This window comes from Ostrea edulis, chromosome 3 (genome assembly GCF_947568905.1).
Source record: "Ostrea edulis chromosome 3, xbOstEdul1.1, whole genome shotgun sequence".
Taxonomy (NCBI): Eukaryota; Metazoa; Mollusca; class Bivalvia; order Ostreida; family Ostreidae; genus Ostrea; species Ostrea edulis.
The window spans coordinates 53,818,919-53,842,396 of NC_079166.1; the positions used below are offsets into that span (position 1 = coordinate 53,818,919).

At 35.0% G+C, this 23,478-nt stretch overlaps 1 protein-coding gene across 1 annotated transcript; it reads right to left on the bottom strand.

Moving 5' to 3' along the window:
* Positions 1-331: 331 nt before the first annotated feature.
* Positions 332-21,753, bottom strand: LOC125675681 (probable cytochrome P450 49a1). Its single transcript, XM_056158139.1, is given in 11 exon segments — positions 332-1,174; positions 1,500-1,715; positions 4,640-4,721; positions 6,238-6,401; positions 6,566-6,749; positions 9,743-9,825; positions 9,827-9,933; positions 10,994-11,172; positions 14,356-14,581; positions 15,481-15,644; positions 18,901-21,753. Coding segments are annotated over 11 exon segments (1,548 nt in total). The 5' UTR covers positions 18,924-21,753; the 3' UTR covers positions 332-1,054.
* Between the last annotated feature and the right edge of the window lie 1,725 nt (positions 21,754-23,478).

Sequence of the window (23,478 nt, forward strand, 5' to 3'; positions counted from 1 at the left end):
TTCTTGAAAATTAAATCAAAGACACTTGATACGCTGTGTAGAGCATAATCTATCGGTGAAACATAAGGTTCTAATATAACTACGTATACATGATCAAAAAATAAAAAGAATATAAAACAAACACCGGTATGAATATTTTATCTTCAGAAGTAAGACGTCATGGTAGAACTCTTGAATAGTATATACGATAAAATAATATCGCAACGACATTTTCCAGATTCATATTAATTGATTGGGCGGGGTTAACTTTAAATTTCATGCAGATGATTTCACTGATGTTTTCTTAGCATGGGAATGACTGTCTACAGTACAAGTAACCTCTCTATCTCTCTTTCTTTCTATATATCTATCTATATGTAGGAAAACATGCACAATATTGAATATATTTTGGAACTGCACATTTTCCTACATTTTTATTTAATTATTATGACTCTCTCTATTTGGATTAGTTCAAAGTTTTCGTACTGTGGATTCCTAAATATACACGATGAATTTATTTTCGCGTAATTTGACGGGAGGTATCACTCGTGAAATAAAATCACTTGCTTTTAATTTTCTGTTGCTATAATACATGTACATGTAAAAACTTTTGATTAACAGGTGAAGGGCGACTTCATGTTCATGCGATTTGATGTATACGAGTCATTTCGCCATATTAAGTACTCGTGTAAAATGGAATCTACAGTATGCAAGGAATTGCAGGATAATCCTTTGGGATCCATCGGTGTAAAACACTATAATTATAGAATAACGCAATACGGAGGGATTCACTTTCATGTCTCCCATTCCCGTTACTTGTGTACCACCACATATGCATATACTGTACACTGTATTGCTAAAACGAATTTTCGTAAAAGCAATTGATCTTAAATCAGATACCAACAAATGGTTTTCTGTATTGATACATCGTAAATTCACACAATGCCTAAAATGATACAAAAATATAATTTTACCGGGAAATTAAAATATCTCAAGTTCACTCACTCGGGAAACATACTTGTATAAAATATGTAGTGTGTGCCTTTATTTGTGGGTTGGACTATATCGCTAGCAGTTAAAGTCGCTGTTTAATCATAAGAGGGATTTTCTGTGTGGGTGTGGAAAAAATGCGATACTTCATCTCCAGCTTCTTGTCGGACTTCGATAACAGTGAGACTTCAAGGCGCTGAAAGAACTAAAAACAAATACACCATGATATTATTCTATACATCCTGTAAGATATCTATAACGGACCTATGTGGATTCATGTTTATCGTTCAGTTATATAATGAAAGGCGAAGATAACGAACAGCGATCAATCTCATAACTTATATAAGCAATACAAAATAGATAGCTTGGCAAACACGGACCCCTGGACACACCAGATGTGGGATCAGGTGCCTAGGAGGAGTAAGCATCCCCTGTCGACCGGTCACACCCGCCGTGAGCCCTATATATACTTCTAATATATTGAAGAAATAGTGATATAACCACATGTAACAATAAAGATATATAAATACTTTTGCTGTAATGATATGCATCTCTGTTTCTGCAAATCTTTGTCCAATACAACTGCGAGTTCCAATTCCAAAAGGAAGTGTTGCAAATGGATGGGCATTTCTTATTTCATTCATCAGATCTCCATCTCGAGAAAATCTTTCAGGTAGAAATTGATCTGGTTTTTTGAAAAATCTGGAATCTTCACACATATGTTGCTGGAAAATGAACATTTGTACCTAAAATGAAAACAGATAATAAGTTTCTACCAAGTATACAGTACAATACTATGTATATTGGGGCAAACTCAAACTCTCTTTCATATGCTATTGCATCAAAGAACAAATGGGTTGGGAGGAAAGTTCAACGAAGTCATGCCATGTAACAGCGACTAGTGTAGTCCCCACCAGTTATTGTAATACAGTTCCATTGTCTGTGAAAGCCACATATCTAATGTAATCCGACAGTATTATAGTACTGGTTGCGAATGTAGTCCATTTCTAACGTAGATGTAGATATCACCTTCAGTGCCAACCGCTAATGTAATGCCTGTTTTATTGTATGATTTTATAATCGAACTGAGTTTTGGAGATTATGTAAACTGAGTTTCTTCTGATGACAATCTGTATTATGATAATGTTTCCAATGGTTCATTATACATTATTTAACGTCCCGCTCGCGAAATTTTAACTGACATGGAGTTCACTACATCGCCGGTGAAGGGCTGCAAAGTTTAGGTCTACGCTCGGTGATTACCGCCTTTGAGCAGAAAGGGATATTTATTGTGCCACACCTGCTGTGACACGGGACCTCGGTTTTTTGCGGTCTCATCCGAAGGGTGTCGCCTCTTACGACAAGCAAGGGGTACTGAGGACCGATTCTAACCTGGATCCTCGTGGGTCTGTTTCCATTGACGGTTTTCCGTTTAGAGTGATTTTAATGGTTTTTTGAAGAAAAAAATTCCTGTCATACATATCTCAGCGATATGTGATTCGATCGCTACAAAATTTTACTGTAATGTTATTTTCCCACACATGTTTTTCATTTTGTTTTTTCGAGTAAACTTCCCTTTCGTGTTATAGAATGTTCTCGGTTAAAGATATCAAAATGAAACTTGCAGAATAGATAGAAACTAGATATATCACAAGTGAACATCTGTTGATGTTGCTTCCGGTCTGCAAAGGAGGGGATAAAAAAATCCAAATTACCATCTGGATAATAAATCGCAACAGATTACATATGTTGAGTTTGTTATGTTTAAACTCACGTTTTAATACAATCGGACAATATCTAAGTTTTTGATAATTCAGAGGCCACCGTGACCACCTTGGATAACAAATGACAACAAATTACGATCGAGTTGAAATGTCACAACATACCTGTAAATTCTATTTTCTCTTCATTTAAGCTTCCCCATGTTTATTCGATAACAAACTCTTGTGAAATGAAAATGTAGACATCCAGTCCCTTAATATCGGATCCACTAAGATAACCTAAGATGAGGTACTAATGTTTTTATTGCCACATTGGTATCTTCACAATATTATATGTAAAGCATTACATAATTATCTTTTTCAGTAAAGTGAAAAAGATTTTAGAGCTTTCCAACCCCTAAATGTAGTAACTTTTTCTTGTTAATTTGGTACAATTTTCATTCTACATATCATAACAAAATATGTATGGTTAAGAAGAAAATGTGTTGAAATTTATTAAATGTTGAGGCAATTGTGGGTTGTTTTTTTGTTGTTTTTTTTTGTGTTTTTTTTTTAGCTCAAACAGACTCTGGTGCTTTGCGATTCAGGAGTACTGAAATGCAATTTGGTATACATATGTAAGTGTTAACATAAAAGCTCATGTGAGCTAAAACGGTAAAGATGTGCTGAAGACGAAACTCCTTATTCATATCAATGATATGATAATTCATCTCGCCTTTCATCAATGATAATGACATCAACGATAATTTAAATGCAAATCTAAATCAAAAGAAACCGATGTTCCAAACTTAGTTTAGGGGATTGAATCATACAACAGACCGGTATTATATTAGTTTAGGGGATTGAATCATACAACAGACCGGTATTATATTAGTTTAGGGGATTGAATCATACAACAGACCGGTATTATATTAGTTTAGGGGATTGAGTCATACAACAGACCGATATTATATTAGTTTAGGGGATTGAGTCATACAACAGACCGATATTATATTAGTTTAGGGGATTGAATCATACAACAGACGGGTATTATATTAGCGGTTCACATTACAGGTGATACATTGTATCTACATCATCAAACACTTGTGTAATCCATTGGAGAGGGATCACATTAGCAGATGTATTCACAACCGTTAACATCACCAGGATTACATTAGCTGTGCGACTCATACAGACAATGTAATCGGATTACATTACCTGGCGTAGATTACACTAGTTGGTGCTACAAGACCCGTGCTCCTTGAAGTCTGGTACAAAAACTAGTGCATGGTGTATACCCAGCATGAAAATATTTACCGATTTAAAATCGTAAAATTACATATCAATATTTTGAAACGCATTAACTACATATTAAAAAAAACTCACCATGTTCTTGAGAATTATTTTCAACGTATTATCATTCCGATATACATGTAAATTACAAACCCTTATTTTGACCCCAGTCTGACCTCGTACATGGTAATTGAACACTGCCAGAGGATACTGCATGTACATGTCGTATATTGTTTTCACAAATGGTACATGTAGCTGTTGTTACTTATTTGTTATCTATATCAAACCTTGAATCCATATTCAATCTCGTGAGACTTGTTACTTATGTAATATTGTATCTCGTGAGACTTGTTACCTGTGTAAAATTGAATCTCGTGAGACTTCGGTTTTAAGTTGGTAATTTTCCGCAAGATAAAGAGATTTACATGGCGTTGTATTTTTTGTCTTTTCTAACTGAATTGTTCTTGTGAAAAAGCTACAAACAATCTTGATTTTATTTTCTTTATATTTTTCACTGGGGGGGGGGGATATTTCATTCGAATTTGCTAATTCAATCCTCTTTATCATATAATATTTTGTGGCCAGTGTTTTGTAGCTACATGTACATAGAAGACAAAGGAATCTTGATTAGAAATGCCCAGTCACCCTTCAGTTCAGGTTAGCCAAATCAAACTCACTCCTGCTGGAATTCTATAGCCGGCAATCGTTATATCATCGTCCAGATATCTGATAGTTCCAGGAACTGCTGGCGGATACAACCTACATTTGAAAGTTTAAGTACAGGTATTATAACTCCAGAAAAGTTATTAATGGGTCACTTTAAATTTTACTACATGGACTGTAATATTTTATTACGATTTTGCAGTTATGTCCATCACAGGACAAAAATACGTTACAATTTCTCAACATCATAGAAAATGTATAAAAGTCAATACTTGTACTAATTCCGACCAGAATAAACCAAAGTATATATCAACCCATTTTTGGTTTGTAGCAAGTATCTTTAAAGTTAAGTGTATAATTCAATCGTTGTTAGATGTGAAATACGTTCGGAAGTAAATCTGACTATAACGATGAAGCAATTGCAAATGGTTGCAACGTTGTACATATTATGAACTGTACAGGGCTTTATGCATTACTTCCCGTTTCATGCGTTATGATAACAAGAAAATTAATTAGTGGTCCCGCTGTGGTATGTTTATCACTTTCCTCTTTCTCAGCTACATGTCTACTATGCTTCAAAATTAATTCTGATAGTAACCGGTGCCTTTGAGATCCCAAAAAGATATATGACGAATAAATTGAAAAATTAATTGTGGCTAAACAAGCGATATTTTGAACGAAATAAACAAATGAACATGCTTTTTATAAATCTTGCTGGGATATGTAAAATTTACTGTTGTTTTATATCGTGATTGATTATCGTTTGCAAATGATATTCCCAAAAAATGACATTAAAATGTTTCACCATGCTTCACCAGCATTTTTTATGTTAATCTGATTAAGCTTCACCTATATAATTTTAAACTTAAATTTCAAATTGAGATCAGTTTGTACTTGTGCAGAGGAGATCTGTCTCGGTGATTTCTAAAGGTTTAAATATCTTGTCGCATGGTTTTTACATGTATAAGATAATTTCAAAAGGTATTTTCCCTCCGTTTTACTAATCTGCACCTGTAAATTGGTATATATCTTGGTGTTATAATAATAGTTGTATTTAGTGTCATTTTCACTACACCTTTAGCATTTTGAGTAGTTATACTGGAAAATCCCAAGATAGACTTTAAAGCCATGGCTAGACGAAAACAATTTTCATTTTTTCCTCTTCATCAGGCGTACATTTTTTTTATCTTTGTTATGGTACATCACCCGCCTTTAAGATCTTCTAGACTTCACATATAAAACATAACGAGTTTAAGAGGTTTGTGTTGTCAGTTTTATCTCCCCGTTTGGTCCAATTGTTGGGTCTTATTCTGTTTGAAGAATGGTGTATACTAAGATGATTGAAATAGTCCCTATGGTTTTTTTAAGAAGTAAAGCTGCAAGTGTTTCTCACAGAATGAAAAACTCAGAAGACATTTTTTTCTGTCACTTCACGGCATTAAAATATTTAACATTTCTTCATTAAAAAAAAAACCACACACACACACATATACACAATGTACTTTTCTAATAATTTACACAACACATTCAGAAGAATGATACTGACCTTAATGACGTCCATTAGACACAAAATTAGAAATTTGGAAAGGGAGAACCTTCTCACATATCTTACCTCATTATTTCCTTCACACACGCCTTTAGATAGGACATCTTTGTGAGGGATTCTTTTGTGACATCATTGCTACCACACACCGAGTTGATCTCGTCATGAAGTTTCTGCTGCTTGTCAGGGTTTTTCGCCAATTCATACCAAAGGAAGGACAGAACATTGGAGGTCTGAAATGAACCGATGTAGATGATAGTATATCTACCTTTTATATATAAAATACAAATATCAAAATACTTACAAGTTGAATATATCCACACATATCTTAAATCGTACACTTTGAATTTTATTTACAGGATCCTGCAGATGTCTTAGTAACTTCTACATTCCATACCGATTCCACGCCTGCAATGAAAAGATCCACCAAAACACTGTTGACCATGTCAGGAGTCATCTTTGGATGTGTTAAGAGTGCATACAGTAAGTTGGGACTTTGATGGAGATATTCTTCTAAACGTCCTTCTGTCTTAGCCTTCTCTAATTTGCTCATGGCTTCCTGAATTTCTGCATAGGCTACACTGTGTGAAACAGAACGTCATCATTCAGAAAGTACACTTTGTGAAAAAGAGCGTCATCATTCAGAAAGTACGTGCACTTGTGTGCCGTATACATGCATATACACTATATGTTAATCTTTCTATCAAGTGTGTATATTGTTTGTCGAGTTCTTTTTGACAGTTTATGTTAAGGATTCCAGTATGATTTCTAGTTCATGTCATTGTATCATGGTCAGACACACCCCCAATACATGTGGTATTAATATTGAGTGGTCAGACACCCCCAATAGATGTACAAGTACTTGTGGTATTAATACTGTGTGGTCAGATACTCCCAAATATATGTCCTTGTGATATTAAACTTGTGTAGTCAGACACCCCGAATACATGTACTTGTGGTATTGATATCGTGTGCTCAGATACACACACCCAAATACATGTACTTGTGGTATTAATATTGTGTGCGAGACCCCCCCCCCTACATATACTTGTGGTATTAATATTGTGTGGTCAGACACCCCCAATACAGATACTTGTGGTATCAATATCGTGTGGTCATAACCCACCCCCCAATACATGTACTTGTGGTATTAATATTGTGTGGTCAGATACACCCCCATAAATGTTCTTGTGGTATTAATATTATTTGGTCAGATACACCCCTATACATGTAATTGTGGTATTAATATTGCGAGTCGAACGTCCTAAATACTAGGCTACCGCAACCGGTTCACTTGAAAACAAAAATACGACGAAATGTTCAGACTATAATGTAATCTAACTTGGTGGTCGACATAAAATCTACTTTTGAAAAGATTCAACAGGGAAAGTACGCTATATGTGCTGTTTCCCTGTAAATTTCATTTCCCTAGCTAAAAAATTCTTGTTTATTCAATATTTTATCAGTCCCCAACGGGAACTTGAATGTAAGTAAAGGCTTCCTCTTCTGACCAAATTAATTCCTGTACTCTGTCTAGTTCTCAATATTCTTTATTGTGTGATCTTTATATGATTTGTAACAGAGTTTGTCTGATTCACCACATCCATTTACTGGAGATCGAAATCGAAATTTTAACATATTCGGATATAAGAAATAATATCCGCCCGCTCGTCCATCGTGAATTGCTAAAAGTCGATTTTACACGATTGTTGTTCAGAATACTGGAGATGAGGTTGTGACTTTTGAAGCTGGAGATACAAATGAAGGGTTGTTTGATGCAACAATAACTATAGACATCTTCCTCTGTACATCATTGTTGGCATGTTTGGAATATTAAGATGTAAAACAAAAAATGTACACAAAACTATACCGATATAATTGAAATTTCAAGCCCGGGCATGGTCCCAACAATATGCATAGGCTTATCAAATTCCATTTTCCTATGATACTTTTTTATCATTTATTTAATTTCATTTCATTGTGTTTAAACTTTTGTCGCAGGTTATTCACGACTTGACTTAAGACCGGTAAAAGACATGCATTGCTATGCAAAACTTACAGAAGGCTAGTTATACCGGACTTGACACTAGAAGAAATGGTTTCATTACATTATTTCTAGAAATATATGTATGTTAGACACGAGGCATTATTTGTAATTTCTTAACTACAGCTAAAATTCAACAGTGGATTGCAAACTGTCGTCCATTTTTTTAAATATCCTCGGGTGAGTAATTGATTGAAAGCTTATCATAAGAAATTTTGTAGTAATTTTGTTCTGAAATAATGAAGATCTAATTTGCATACGTTGATTTCTACTAGTATTTTCAGGAAAATTTAGATACTACTATTCTTTTAAACATGATTATGAAGAAACATTAGATAATGAAAAGTTACTGATCTGCGAAACACACTTTACATATGTACTATTGAGAAGTCGAGGATAATGGAAAAGAGGTTCGTATGAATGACTGTGTACAAACGTCTACAAAACCGCCGCCATGGTCTAAAGGTAGAGCGTTTGCTCCGCATGCGGAAAGTTGGGATTCGAATTCCAGCCGCGACAGACCTAAGTCGTTAAAATACGTAATGACAGTTTCATCACCAATCTCACGGGTCCTCGGAGATGACGTTGAAAACGAATGTCCCATGTCACAGTAGGTGTGTCATGCTAAAGAACCGTCACTGCTCAATGGCCGCAAGCGCCAAGCATAACCCTAAATTTAAAGCCCTTCACCGGTATTGGTGACGTCTCCATATGTGTGAAAAATTATCGAAAGGAAGATACAAACAATCAACCATACGTCTACATGTATGTCATGACAACTCAACATTGCTGGTGAGCAAGGATAAGGGATATGGAAATAAGAATTGTACTCTGAGAATATGTATCTACAGGAATTCTTAAAAATCATAATCATTTAACAATTACCATTAATCCATTATCACATGGATATGGTGTTTATGTTTCTCAACTGATTCGATACGCAAGACTTTGTTCTGTGTATGATCAGTTTCAATTCGAGGCTGGCTACTGACAAAGAAGTTGATGTTACAGGGGTTTCAGAAGTCTAGTTCAAAGTCAGCATTTGCATAGCGATCTAGTTCGCCAATACCTGTCATTGGGTTGTTAAATGCTGTTTGACGTATTTCATACCAATTATCAGGGAGTTCTTTACACACTGACTTTATCTACTCCGTTTACCTATCAAGATACAGGGCTCATGGCGGGTGTGACCGATCGACATGGGATTCTTACTCTTCCTAGGCACCTCATCCCACCTCTGGTATGTGCATGGGTTCGTATTTGTCTTACTCTGAATTTTGTATTCCTTATAGAAGTTATGAGATTGATCACTGTTCGTTATCATCACCCTTTCTTTCATAAAATTCCGATTATTTTTTTTTTATCATGCAACAGTGTGAAACGACTATAATCCGTCTAAATGTAATCTTTGCATATCTGTTGTGTAGTTTCAGTCACTAAAGTATTGCTACTAAATAAATTAAAAGGATTTCAGGCCTGGCATATTGAATACTGCTATTAATATTACATTATTATGTATCATTAAATTACCCAAAAAGGTGATCGGCTGCTTTTTCAAACTTTGTGTAGAGCGGCGTCGATATATATCTATACAATGCTGGGCCAAGTTTTTTTCAAATCTCGATCTATTGCGTCAAAAATATCATCCAAATATTTATTGTCCAACACAGGTGCCCCATCTATGCAACCAAGACGTTTGTTAAAGCACAACATTCCAGTACCTGCAAAGATATGAGAAATCTAAAACAGCGTCGACATCACAACTTCTAATCATGTAACTGATATATTTATACGTAACTAAAAATTACATTCACACCCTTTCTTTACTTGTGGGAAGACGAGAAGAGAAAATTGTCGTCAATACCATTATCAACAACCAACATCTGCATGGTATACTTTCACACGTATAGAATCAGCAAGTATATATTACACTAGTTAACTAATGTATAAATTATACGATAATATCATTTATAGGATTAGTAACAGTTACTATAGTTTGTACTGTATGAATTGTGTGATATATATAGTTATAGTTCACCAAACTTTAAGGTATTTCACATGTGGTTGGATTTTTACTTCTAACAGTGATTCCACCATAAACAACACGAGAAAAATAAAGGTGAAGATAACGAAATGTGATCAATCTCATAACTCCTATAAGCAATACAAAATATAGAGTTGGGCAAACACGGACCCCTGGATATACCAGAGGTGGGATCAGGTGCCTAGGAGGAGTACACATCCCCTGTTGACCTGTCACACCCGCCGTGAGCCTTATATCTTGATCAGGTAAGTAGAGTTATCCGTAGTCAAATTCAAAGTGCCAAATCTCATGGGATTGTTTTCTCCTAAAGGATTATAACTCCCATTTCTAAACTTTTCATGGGATACAATGTCCTATTTAAGACAAAAAGGAGAACATGTGCCATTGGAATATGAAATGGGAGTATGTATCCCATGTGAACATGAATGGGAATAAATATATGAAATAAGATACATGATATCCCAAAAGAATTAAAATTATTAAAATTATTTTTAATATCAAGGAAATTCCCAATTTCGTCTAAGATAAAATGCAATGATAGTTTCAACTAAATATTGACTGAATGTGTGAAGCTTGAATCATTCATGACCAACCTAAGTGTACAGAGAATGGCGATGTTAGTTCCCTATGAATTTCATGAAACCGTTCAGCATATTTTACCACAAAACAATATCCTTACAGAGAAAAGGATACATAAGAAACTATTTGTTGCAGTAAAATGGATGAAGCACACTCACTTTCTGTGACATACTTCGTTATCTCATGTTTGAAATCGTCTACAACCCCGCCATTTTCATATTTTCCCACGAAATCGTCTGCCACCTTGGATATAGTGCCCACGTATACAGACACGGCTGCTGGTCTAAGCATCAGTTCCTGTGTTGGTTTACGAAGCTTGGCCCACTCCTCTCCTTGTCTAGATAAAAAGTCGAAAAGAATGAATACTTTGTAGGTACATTTGTATTGTGAATTCTTAAGAATGTTTATACCTGAAGATGGGATGAACATGAAAAAGAACCTAAGAGAACTTGACACGTTGTCAGAATGGATAAAAAGAACCAGAGGAATATTAAAATCTACCATTAGACACTTAAAAAAAATGCTAACCATCTATTCTTCTGTTTGATAAACCAGAAGTGATAAAAGAATTAGATGGGTTACATGTATTTGAGTAATATTTATTTTGGTTTCAGTTGATAAAGCTTGAAGTAACATTCTCTTTGTTTGTAAGACTCATTATTACAATTATATCTCAAACGAATTTCGTTTTAATTCCAAATTTGGTATTTCAACTTCAGCTCCAAGTTCCCTTTCAAAAGACGAAATTATTCAAATTAACGTTTCAGTTTAAACACATTTGATATCCAAGTCAATGGGAGGAATTAATATGGGTTTTTTTATGCCAAAACCGGATTCCAAACCTTCACAAGAATGCTTACAAACAATACATTGCAGGAGTAAGTAATTATTCTACATATCCCTCACAAAAATATTAACTGCTGGAAAATAGAAACATCCGATGTATTGCAACTCAAGAAGAAGCAGTAAATAATAAAAAAACTCACATAACTTTTCAAAATCTCAACAGCATCAAAAACGTAAGACCTTTCAACACTTTACACCACCATTCTTCACGATGAATTAAAGAGTAATCTTTTTAAAATCCTAAATAGCTGCTTCTTCAACAAGAGGCTCATAAGCCTTATCGATCATCAATAACTATGAAGGCTACGAAAACTATCATAATTTTCCTGTTCTGCATGTCTAAACTAAATTCTAACATTCAGCAAGAAAGCGATCTAATTTGCGAAAGCAATCTGTCATTAGGTCGAATGCTGTCTGACGTGATTCGTGCCAGTTTTGTTAGGTCGTTCTTTTCATTATGATTTAAACTGATTCCGTTAACCTCATCACGATATAAGGATCACGGTGGGTGTGACGGGTCAACGGGGGATACTTTCTCCTCCTGACACATCATCCCATATCTGTTTTTCATTTCCAGGGATCTGTGTTTGTCATACTCTCAATTCTGCATTTTTTTTGCTATTTATGAAATTGTTTGTTATCTACACTTTTTCATACACATACAAATATGTATATGTTTTATCAAACGGAACGCGTCAATAGTGAGAAGCAGTGAGAAGCACACGCTGAGAAGCACACGCTGATTCTGAGAATGCATCTTCATGGAACAATTACATCCAAAACTAGACACCACTCAAATATAAAATATCTATATAATATGAATAAACATCCCATGATTATCTGTTACACCCGCCCTGGACCATCTGTCTTGATGAGTTGAGCGGCGTAATCCGTACCCAAAATCAGTATTTAAAAGAACGGCCAAACTGTATGTACGGAACACGCCAGATAGTATTCGACCCGACTGCAGGCTTTATTTATGAGTAAGATCATAATGCTCTTAGAAATTGCAGCAATGTTCATACGCAGAACATGCTCTTGCGAATCAGTTGGGACACAGTATCACATCATGCTACATAGATGTGGGAAGTTGACGATGGAGACGCTGACGCCATTATGTTTATTATAAAGTTTATCGTCAGTTTTCCATTTAAGTATGTAAATCCATTCACGTAAATCCATTCACGTGTCCGGTTTGAATTTTACATTCCGATCCCGAACGTTTTAACAATGCACTTTTTAACTTTGATACTTCCATATCACAATATATGGAGAGAAGACAAGCGTTGATGCATTACATGCATGTCGCTATCAATTTCAGAGAGTAGCAGAATCAGAAAACCACAGTGTGATGATCCGGAAAGTGAGAAAGTGAGACCACCCTCTGAAATCAACAGTATTAACACGCAGAGAGTGAGATCACACTCCGTGAAATCAACAGTATTCGTACACCGAAAAACGATCATATACATCCATATCATCCTCCATGTATTTAGCTGCAGAACTGTAGCTCTCTGAAAAAATATTTTGACATAACAGAGAGCTACAGAGCCACCCCTTATAAAAACCTTCGATTTACGGCGCACAAAAAGCTGCGCACGGTTGAGACCTTATATCGTTGTATTCTTGAGTTACTGTCTCATAAATTTAATATCAAAAAATTCTTAACATATTTTCCTACTATACTTGTGTCTAAACATACCTTCAAATATTCATTAAAGCCCCACACAACCTGAAAACTCCCAGCTTCAAATGATTTTGTTTGTTGACGTAGCCATGTTAGGTAGCCGGGTCAGTTCGTACCCTGTTGTTGTTAGTATATATTCATAAAATTCGTTATATGTTATGTATTCGCTCTTCATTTATTATCAATACGACTAATTTATAGAAATTAAAAAAATAAAGTTTTTCTAAAGGTAAAATAAGCTCTTGATTCATGAAAATGCTACTAAAGTCCTTAACACTCGTGTGGCAGGGATGGAGACCGCACCAGACTAATGAAAGCCGCATTGCCGTGAGTTTAGCTATTTGAATAATTATTATTTAAAAGCACTGGGATGATATATTATTTAAAATATTTAGCTAAAATATTTGTGGGGATATTAGTTCACATCTAGATGTTATTGTGCAAGTATGGAAATTAACCAGGATTCGAATTGACCGGCTACCTAACATGGCTACGTCAACAAACGAAATCATTTGAAGCTGGTAGTTTTCAGGTCGTGTGGGGCTTTAATGAATATTTGAAGGTATGTTTAGACACAAGTATAGTAGGAAAATATGTTAAGAATTTTTTGATATTAAATTTATAAGACAGTAACTCAAGAATACAACGATATAAGGCCTCAACCGTGCGCAGCTTTTTGTGCGCCGTAAATCGAAGGTTTTTATAAGGGGTGGCTCTGTAGCTCTCTGTTATGTCAAAATATTTTTTCAGAGAGCTACAGTTCTGCAGCTACCATGTATTCATTTCTTACATACCCCCATAATTCCAACATCTTGCACTATCATTTCTCAAATACAATATGCCACATCGTCAATATAACATCGTACAGATATACATGTGTCTCCAGATAGCATATGCACAACCACCTAATTATAAAAATACGATCATTCTGAATAATTTATCCACTCAATACAAAATATTTAGCACACACTGAGAATTGTAACTTACAGAGTGGCTAACGCGGGGTAGAGGTTCCTGTGTTCCTTGTAAACCTGGTACATCTCTACACCAGCAGAAAGAGGATACTTCGTTTTTACTTCTAGGATATCTTTTGCCATATCGGGGTGAAAGATGAACACACCCCATTTGTTTTTCAGCCGAATCCTAGCAATGTCGCCATACTCTTTTTGGATGCAAGCAGCAAACTTATGGAATTCAAAGTTCTTTAGTACTCCTGACATATAGAATGATACATGCATGACACATGATATATGAATACATACCTTAAATATCGCTTTCAATCGATTGGAAGTTTCTGTGCTAATATATATATATATATATATATATATATATATATAACCAAAAAAAATCTTTATATTTACTGATCAGAATGCCGGTCAATCGTGACACTTATAGCCTTTGAGCAGGGAGGGATCTATATTGTGCGATACCTGTTGTGACACGGGACCTCGGTTTTTGCGGTCTCATCCGAAGGACCGCACTATTTAGTCGTCCTCTTACAACAACCAAGGGGAACTGAGGACCTATTCTAACCCATATGAGTGAAAACATGATAGCATCAGGAGCAACAGAATTTTCGCCCCCACTCCCGACGGAGAGAGAGAGAGAGAGAGAGAGAGAGAGAGAGAGAGAGAGAGAGACTCCTCACAAAAGTGCAAGTAAAAAAGAAAAGAGATACGAAGACGTTAAATAAAGCTTTAACACTTTCCCTTCCAATACACACACACGACTACGATGTCAATAAATTATAATTATCAAGCATATCTGATGTCTTGAATGAATGTGAAATTGTATCATGCGTTTCGGGTTTGTTTGTTTTTTATCAGTATATTTACTAATATATTTTATTATTTTTACTAAGCTGAAATATCCTCTTACTTTATTATATTGTTTATTAGCAGTACTAACTTTCCCACTCTCTACACCTTATGCTCCTCAGGACGTACTAGTATCTACATGTAAAAGCTCTGCAGTCCATGCTATTCAATTTCAGAAAATATGATCGTGTAGGATTTGTCTTGGGTAAGATTACTCTGATACACAGAAAAGTTGCACAATATATTTGTTAAAACACATTTAACACTTTAAGATAGATGGTATAGTTAATCTTACCTAGTGATCGGCTTAAGAGCATCATTCCAATATACGGCAATGTGTAGAACCCTTTCGGTCCTGGGACCTCCTCCAGTAACTTGACATCATCCACATGGATTCTAGTGGACGACTGAGAAATATTTCTGAATCCGATAAATCGCAAAGACCTTTGGTATGAAATTCTGTTTGTATGTAAGTAATAGCATTTTCAATTACAATTCAATTTAAAAAAAATAGTAAAATATTTTTTATAAGATTCACAGGCAATAAAAGCTACAACATTTTGTATTTTGATCCCGAGTGTTTCTAAGGACAATATTCTGTATTTTGATCCCGATTGTTTTTAAGGACAACAACGGACATTAAAGTTTATCAAAAAATGGCGGCATTAAGTCATCTAACAATGTTTTAATAGGTGGGGCTGCGCTCGTGTTTTTTACATCACTTTTGTAACTTTGTCTACTTATATCTCGTACGATGTTGCACAGAAACTAATCTAGATCAGTTATGACCGATTTGTGTATCAGCTTTATTGTATATCAACCAAAGGTTTCTCAAGATTATTCACCAACAAAAGAGTCATTTCTCACACGAGGTTGCCTATACAGTGGATGACACATGATTTGACATGATACGATTATAGTTTGATAAAAATATCAACTATAACGAATTTTATATTTCAAACAAACATTGCGTTTTATATTTCAAAATGCAAAGAGTAGATAACTCTTTGTAAATGTACCTAAATTGATTTATGTCATATGATCCTTTATTACAAAATTGGTAATGATTAAACCGATTCTGCACCTCGCAATACAAATGACGTCACAATAGTCTATATCAACATATCAGACCGGCTAGGAAAAGTGCATATTAATCCGGAAAATGTATATTCGCTCGTAAAAATCAACATATCAAAGTTTATACAATGGTAAAGCATTGTATGGGGTTTGTTTCCGTAGTAAATCAATCTATCAAAGTTTTTACCATAGTTAATGTATCAAAAGTTTTACCATAGTTTATCAATGTATCAACGTACGTTTTTGCCGCTGTTAATCAATCTATCAAAGTTTTTACCATAGTGTTAATCATCATATATCATTACAACAGCAACTTGATCCGATCAGTTAACGAGCGTGGATCATCAGATCAAACGAGACGCGACGCACTTACATGTATCACCGAGACGTGATCTAACTCTTCGGATCAAACTCGTGTAGTAATTATAAATTTATTATATACCCCCTTAAGTATTTTTAAGATAATAAATGTATTCCAACTTATTAAAATAATAAACATACAAATATGATTCCTATGGTTTGTGGTTTGATGTGATTTAAATTCAACGAGTTGTGTTTTCTATCCCAGAGCCTTGGCAAAAAACCCACCTCAACTTTATGGCAAACGGGATGATTTCTGCTTCTTCATCGTCATCTTACCCTATTTATGTAGCAATATTCCATTATTCCCTGCATATGGTATTTATATCTCTCAACTGATTCGATATACAAGAGTTTGTTCTGCGTATGGTCAGTTTTCAATTCGAGGAAGGCTACCGACAAACGAATTGATGTTACAGGAGTTTCAACAGTCTCCTTTAAAGTCAGTATGTCGCAAATTCTATGGTCGTTATACCAATCTAATTTGCCAATACAACCTATCACTGGGTAAAATGCTGTCTGAATTGTTTCATACCAATTTTAGGCCATTCGTGACACACACATTTTGAATATGGGTCATTACGTTTACCTGATCAAGATATAGGGCTCACGGCGAACTGATACGTACTCCTCCTAGCCCGTTTTACAAAACAACTTACAACAAAGTCGCAAGTGTGACATTGTATTACACAGTTATTAGTTTGGATGGAGGAATTAAAACTTTTCTGAAATTTAATTTTTAACATTATTTCTTCACTATTTTACATTAGGGTGAATTATCTTACAATAAGCGGGAGAATTCCAATATGTAAAGTTGGTCGTAAGTCGTAAGTTCTTTTGTAAAATGCACCCAATGTCTGGTATACCCAGGGGTCCGTGTTTGTCCAACTCTCTATTTTCTATTGCTTGAGGGAGTTGTGAGATTGATCACTGTTCATTATCTTCACATCCCCTCCTCTCCCTGTTTTGCTGCTCGGTCTCGAAGCCACATAACACTATATAGCTACTTCATGTCAACACTATTACGCAGAAAGAAAATGTGCCTCCTACAATACGCAAACAAATCATGTTGGAGAAGTGGGGTTTCTTTTAATTGTTGAATAAAGTTAAACAAAATTGAGTATTAATTTTCACAATACTCTGTAATTGCACTATTTCATTACTGTTTTGCCAGTCATCTGAGTAGAGTCGTATGTCACACGCAATATTTTTTAATTGTGTTGGATGTTTACGATTATTTCCCACCCAAAACGTTAATTTCATATTTGTAGCTTCATTGTTATTTAGTGTGCTTCGAAATGCAACAATGTTTTGAGTAAATTGAAAATTTTGGTTGATCCGGATTGCTGTGACGCTGCTGAATGTAAAAGAATTATCGAAATATTTCTGTGTTGGATTCGTTTGAATTGCTGATTGATTGAATTATCTTTGTTACCAGTTATCTGCATAATTTGGTTGGCAGGTATGTTATTTTCACTCAATTTTGAATTTTAAAAAAATGTGCAAGCACTGTGATTTGTTAATATTCTGTCTCCAAGACTTCCCGCTGCCGCTCTCGATCTTTACAACAGCATTATTTAGAACATTTGCTCTATGACATGTTTGTAAACAAACTACGTGAAACGTGAAGATAACGAACGGTGTCCAATCTCATGCCTCCCGTAAGGAATACAAAATATAGAGTTAGGCAAACACGGGATATTCCAGAATGGGATGAGGTATCTAGGGGGAGTAAGCATCCCCTGTCGACCGGTCACACCCGTCGTGAGCCCTATAACTTTATCAAATAAAGGGAGGAAACCGTATTCAAAACAAGTGTGCCAAAAACAGTTTAACAATCGCTGTGTAAAATACACGTATATTCTGACGTCACACGCGGCGTAGGAAAACATAGTGTAATAATTAAGAGTTATGCAATGAGTTTTATCTACTGGATAAAGGGGTAAATATGTGTTAAAGTGAAATCATCTTTTGTGTACGTAGTTTTGTTTTTGACACGTCAATATCGTTGAGTTGATGCATTGTGACGTCATCAATTTCAGAGAAACAGGACACCACTGTGGTGATCCGGGAAGTCCGACCACACTCTGTGAAATTTTACAATATCACAGCACATATTATTGAGGGGTATATCATACATTAATTTCTTATTGATGTAATAATTGCTGGTCAGGTCAAACCTGGGAAGAACAAAAACCGAGGACACAACATCTACAATGTATTTTTTTTCCTCTCATTTTACATTAACAGCCTCCGAGTGTGGATAATATTGATGTACCTGATTAATCGTACGGCTACCATATTCAGATATTCGGGGACTCTTTAGACTGTTTTACAGTTCCAGAACGACTCAGCCAGCTTTCATCTGTTCAAATAAACAACAATCAAGGATGTATCTATATATAAAATGAATTGAATTGAATTAAACAAGTACATCTTTTTGGTATAAAAAAAATTGAAACAAAGCTGTTGAAGATGTCAGCTTTTAAATCAAAGCGATTTCGCATTTAGTTAAATCTACTAAGGTAACATATTTTCAACTGCTTGCTCTCTCTCTCTCTCTCTCTCTCTCTCTCTCTCTCTGTGTGTGTGTGTGTGTGTGTGTGATAGAGAGAGATTCAACAAGAAATCATATATGTTTAATGCTCTATTGCTAATTCACATAAACCGAACATTGTAAAAGATGCAGCACTTGCAGTTTCTTTTACTTTCATATTAAATATATGTAGAGTATCAACGAAGGAGAATTCAGTAACCATGTGGTATTAAATGCAAAAATACAATGCGATGACAGCAACGTTCAACTATAAGGACGCAAAGCGCGAACCCAACCTGAGCTGTCATATATAGTTCATATAGGACGCCAGTGGATATCATATATCTCCGCCCTGTAAGGAGACCTCTGGCAGTCACATATGAAGTTCCGGTTTTATAATCCATCTTTCATGCACCTTTGCAAACAAAGCAACGTAATTTGAAATTGTGTAATGTTGTTACCGTAATTTGAAATTGTGTAATGTTGTTGCCGTAATTTGAAATTGTGTAATGTTGTTACCGTAATTTGAAATTGTGTAATGTTGTTTCATTATCGGACTATACTTTGTATGGACCTGTCGGAAACCAACTTCAAATCTTTGACATGCAATATTGATGAATGAGAGTACATGTGATTCATTGTGGTGGCTAATCTAAAGCTATTTTTAATCAACCGGGTACAAATATTTCAGTGTAGTATACCACTTGCTTAATTCCTTTGGTTGAAACTTTGACGACACCAGGGCTTCAGCTTCGAATTTCCCTTTGATAATGCCTTGGGGATTGAAAAGCTGTCTGAATTCTTATATTCGAAGTAGTCGCCGTTTCCTTGGGTTGGTTTGTCAATCAATCATCAGTGGAACTAACACGTAATGTGACGTTTTTACATATACGTTTTCGAGCGATGTGTTTATTTCAAAGCTTGCTAGATTTCACTGGGGTTTATTTATTTAACGAACTCATTAGAGAAAATTCAAACATGTAATTATCTCAGCGAATATTTTATCAACAATGCCACGGCAATAACAATAAACAATTCAAAATACCCGGTGAAATTTTTTGAAAGACGCAAATGCAGACATCTGGATATACCAGAGGTGGGATCCGGTGTCTAGCAGAAGTATCATTTCATTTTACCGAATATATACTAAATCAAAATAATAGAATCTGACTATTAAAACAGAAAAAAAAACGAGGATGTACCAATGTTATGCTATAACAAAAAAGACGAAACACAATAGCAATTCAAGAATATGTACCAATCTAGTATCTTTCTTCGTAATATTACTTAAGTAATTTACATGTGTTACGATGTACACGCAAAAAGTGCAGTGATGACAGTGTACGCCTTACCTGTTACACGGTGGTCGGTTTATCAAACTTCCACTGTCATCTTGACATAACGTTCCAGTTCAATGACACAGTGTGTTTGAAAAAGTTCAGTGAACTTTAGTAAGGAATGCCAGAACTCAAGGTATGTAGACTTATTAAAGTAGTCCGAGATCACACACCCTTGCATTCAAATATTAGTTTGGTTTTATATTTCTCTTTAAAGAACCGTAACATTTGATCTCAATTTTTTTTTTCATTGATCGCAAAATATTTTATATGCTGTTTTACTTGAATGTATTCAAATCAGAATTAAACGGCAAAACAATGATTTTTATTCACCTCCAAAAGTACTAGCATAAAACAGGTTTTATATGTATAGATATATACATACCGTTTATAGTCAGCAAGAGCCACACCTGTTGGTTTACTATCAATAAAATGTACACGACCTATTTATAAATGTCCCTTTAAACATGACACACATTCCATTTAAGGTCCCGTCACCAATGTATGAAAAAGTTCAATGACTTCTACATCATAACAAAGCTACAAGTAGTGTTTCAATCGTAGAGTGAAGGTGATATTTCTTTTGATTTGACAAATGTAGAAATTTCGCACATTTTCTAAGACTTTGTTGATTGGTTCTAGTACCTAATTGATATTATTGTGAGAATGACGTATTAAATACGAGATCGTTCACAGTTTTCTTCAAATGTCCAAACAAGTGTTTAGAGGTAAATATCGACATTTAAGATACCTGTATCATATACATGGAATTGATAAACATTCTTATATACTGGACAATCACATATGTATTCATCGAATGCCATTATGTGCGAGGCAATGCGAATCAATCGGTCAGAGGAGCTTGGTCAAGATATCAATTCATCTAGTTGAGCATTTGAGTAGATACTCTGGGCTGCCGTACACTGATCTTATCCACCAATGTCCCCCCTTTTCAATTGACATCCCAGACTTATTTTATTCCAGGATTGGAGCACAGGGGCATCTTAACAAGGGAAGAATCGAAGTAGCACACGATTTGTAAACAAAGTAAAAAAAAAACACCTTACTTGAAAAAAGTTACACAAATCCTCGTATGCACTGATGCAACTTATCCAGACTAAAATATTCCAAATATTCCCAATGTAAATAGTTTTTATCCAAATACTGTTTGCACCTTTGATATTGTTTCATATGTGAGGTGAAGTCCGTAAGCTATAATAGAATCTTACTTCATGTGTAAATATCGTAAAATTGATTAAAGATCTACTTTCGTTTTCGATAAAATACCTTGAAATAAGTGGAGGATATGCTTCAAATCCAAATGGGGGATCTATGCCAGTTTTCGTTTTTCTTTTTAACGACAACCTAAGATATGAAGAAAATCCGTTCTTTATTGATGATTGATTTCGATCTTACAGGAGAAATAAGTTTTGATAATTGTTGAATAAATACAATATGCCTGTTCGTTTCTTCAGTCCGTGATTTTAGTCTTGAATCAACTTTATAGATATTTCCAGAACGAAGCACCCAGAACGAAGCAACATCACAGACGCTTAGATCTACAACCAATCGAACACTTTCGAACCTTTCCGGCAAGCCATGAAGTTGCGATTGGTTTACAACATGATCAGAGTAGAATTGTACAAGTGTTCAGAGTTGATTATACTTAAAATACTTTTTGAATATACTTACATTTTCTGAAGATTTATTATTAAATGATTTATTATATACATCTCATTCAATGAAGGACACCCCCCCCCCTCTCTTCAGAGACCAGTAATCTGACACATCAATATTTTTTTCTAAACACGATATTCATTTTATTTTGTCGATGTCCTTAATTTTTCCAGTGATTATAGAAATAACTGTTTCGATTTTTAAAAATAATTTATCAACCTCCCATATTCATGCAGCAATATTCCATTATAATCTGCATATGGTGTTTATATTTTCTCAACTGATGCAATACGTTATAGCTTGTTCCACTTAAATCGAGGCAGGCTACGGACAAACAGGTTGATGGTGCAGGGGTTTAAACCGTCTTGTTTAAAGTCAGCATTTCGCAAATTATATGGTTGTTATAACAATCTACTTTGCCAATACAACCTATTATTGGGTCAAAAGCTGTCTGACTTGTTTCATACCGATTTTTGGCACACTGATTTTGATATAACGACCATAGAATTTGCGAAATGCTGGTTTTAAACGTGGCTGTTGGAACCCTTGTACCGTCAACTTGTTTGTCAGTAGCCTGCTTCGATTTAAAAACTGACCATACGCAGAAATATCAATGTTTTCTAGGGAACAAATTCTTCCAAAAGGCTGATCGACGATGTGAAATTAAGGATAGATATACCAACGAGATTGTTTGCAAAGATCAAACCAGAGTTCTATATCTTCCTTTGTCATCGTATATCTACATATTAGCCAGAGTAGATACGGTTGGGTTATATAGTTAAAGCATTTCTTTCATGCATGTTCAACAAAAATTAGAGGATCAACGTCATATGGACAATGTTCAAAGAAGAGATAACATTTAATTCAGGCCGCTCTTTAGAAACACTACGTAAACGTCCTTACAATTCAAATATCAGGATATATAATCTGTTAAACCGTGGCATTTCCTACACTATTTGAGTATGCAATATACTTGGGTCCTTGACCTTTACCTAATCTTTTCAAATGTTATTCCGTGCAGGGTTGGATGTAACATGCATACCATTTCCTGGTTTACCTGTTACACATGGCATCATATTCCTTTTTTGAAAATGTTGCACTTCTTGACATACACTTACAACTTAAACAGTTATCAGTATACACACGAACGAAATTAAACTATCGCTATACAAATCATGTGCATTGTATATGCTTCTTCACAATTATATGAAAAATATATAATGTTGATTTGTATGTTTAGACAACGATATATTAAACCTCCAAAATTAATAAACTACAAAACTGGCACTATTTTGTATTATTTTTA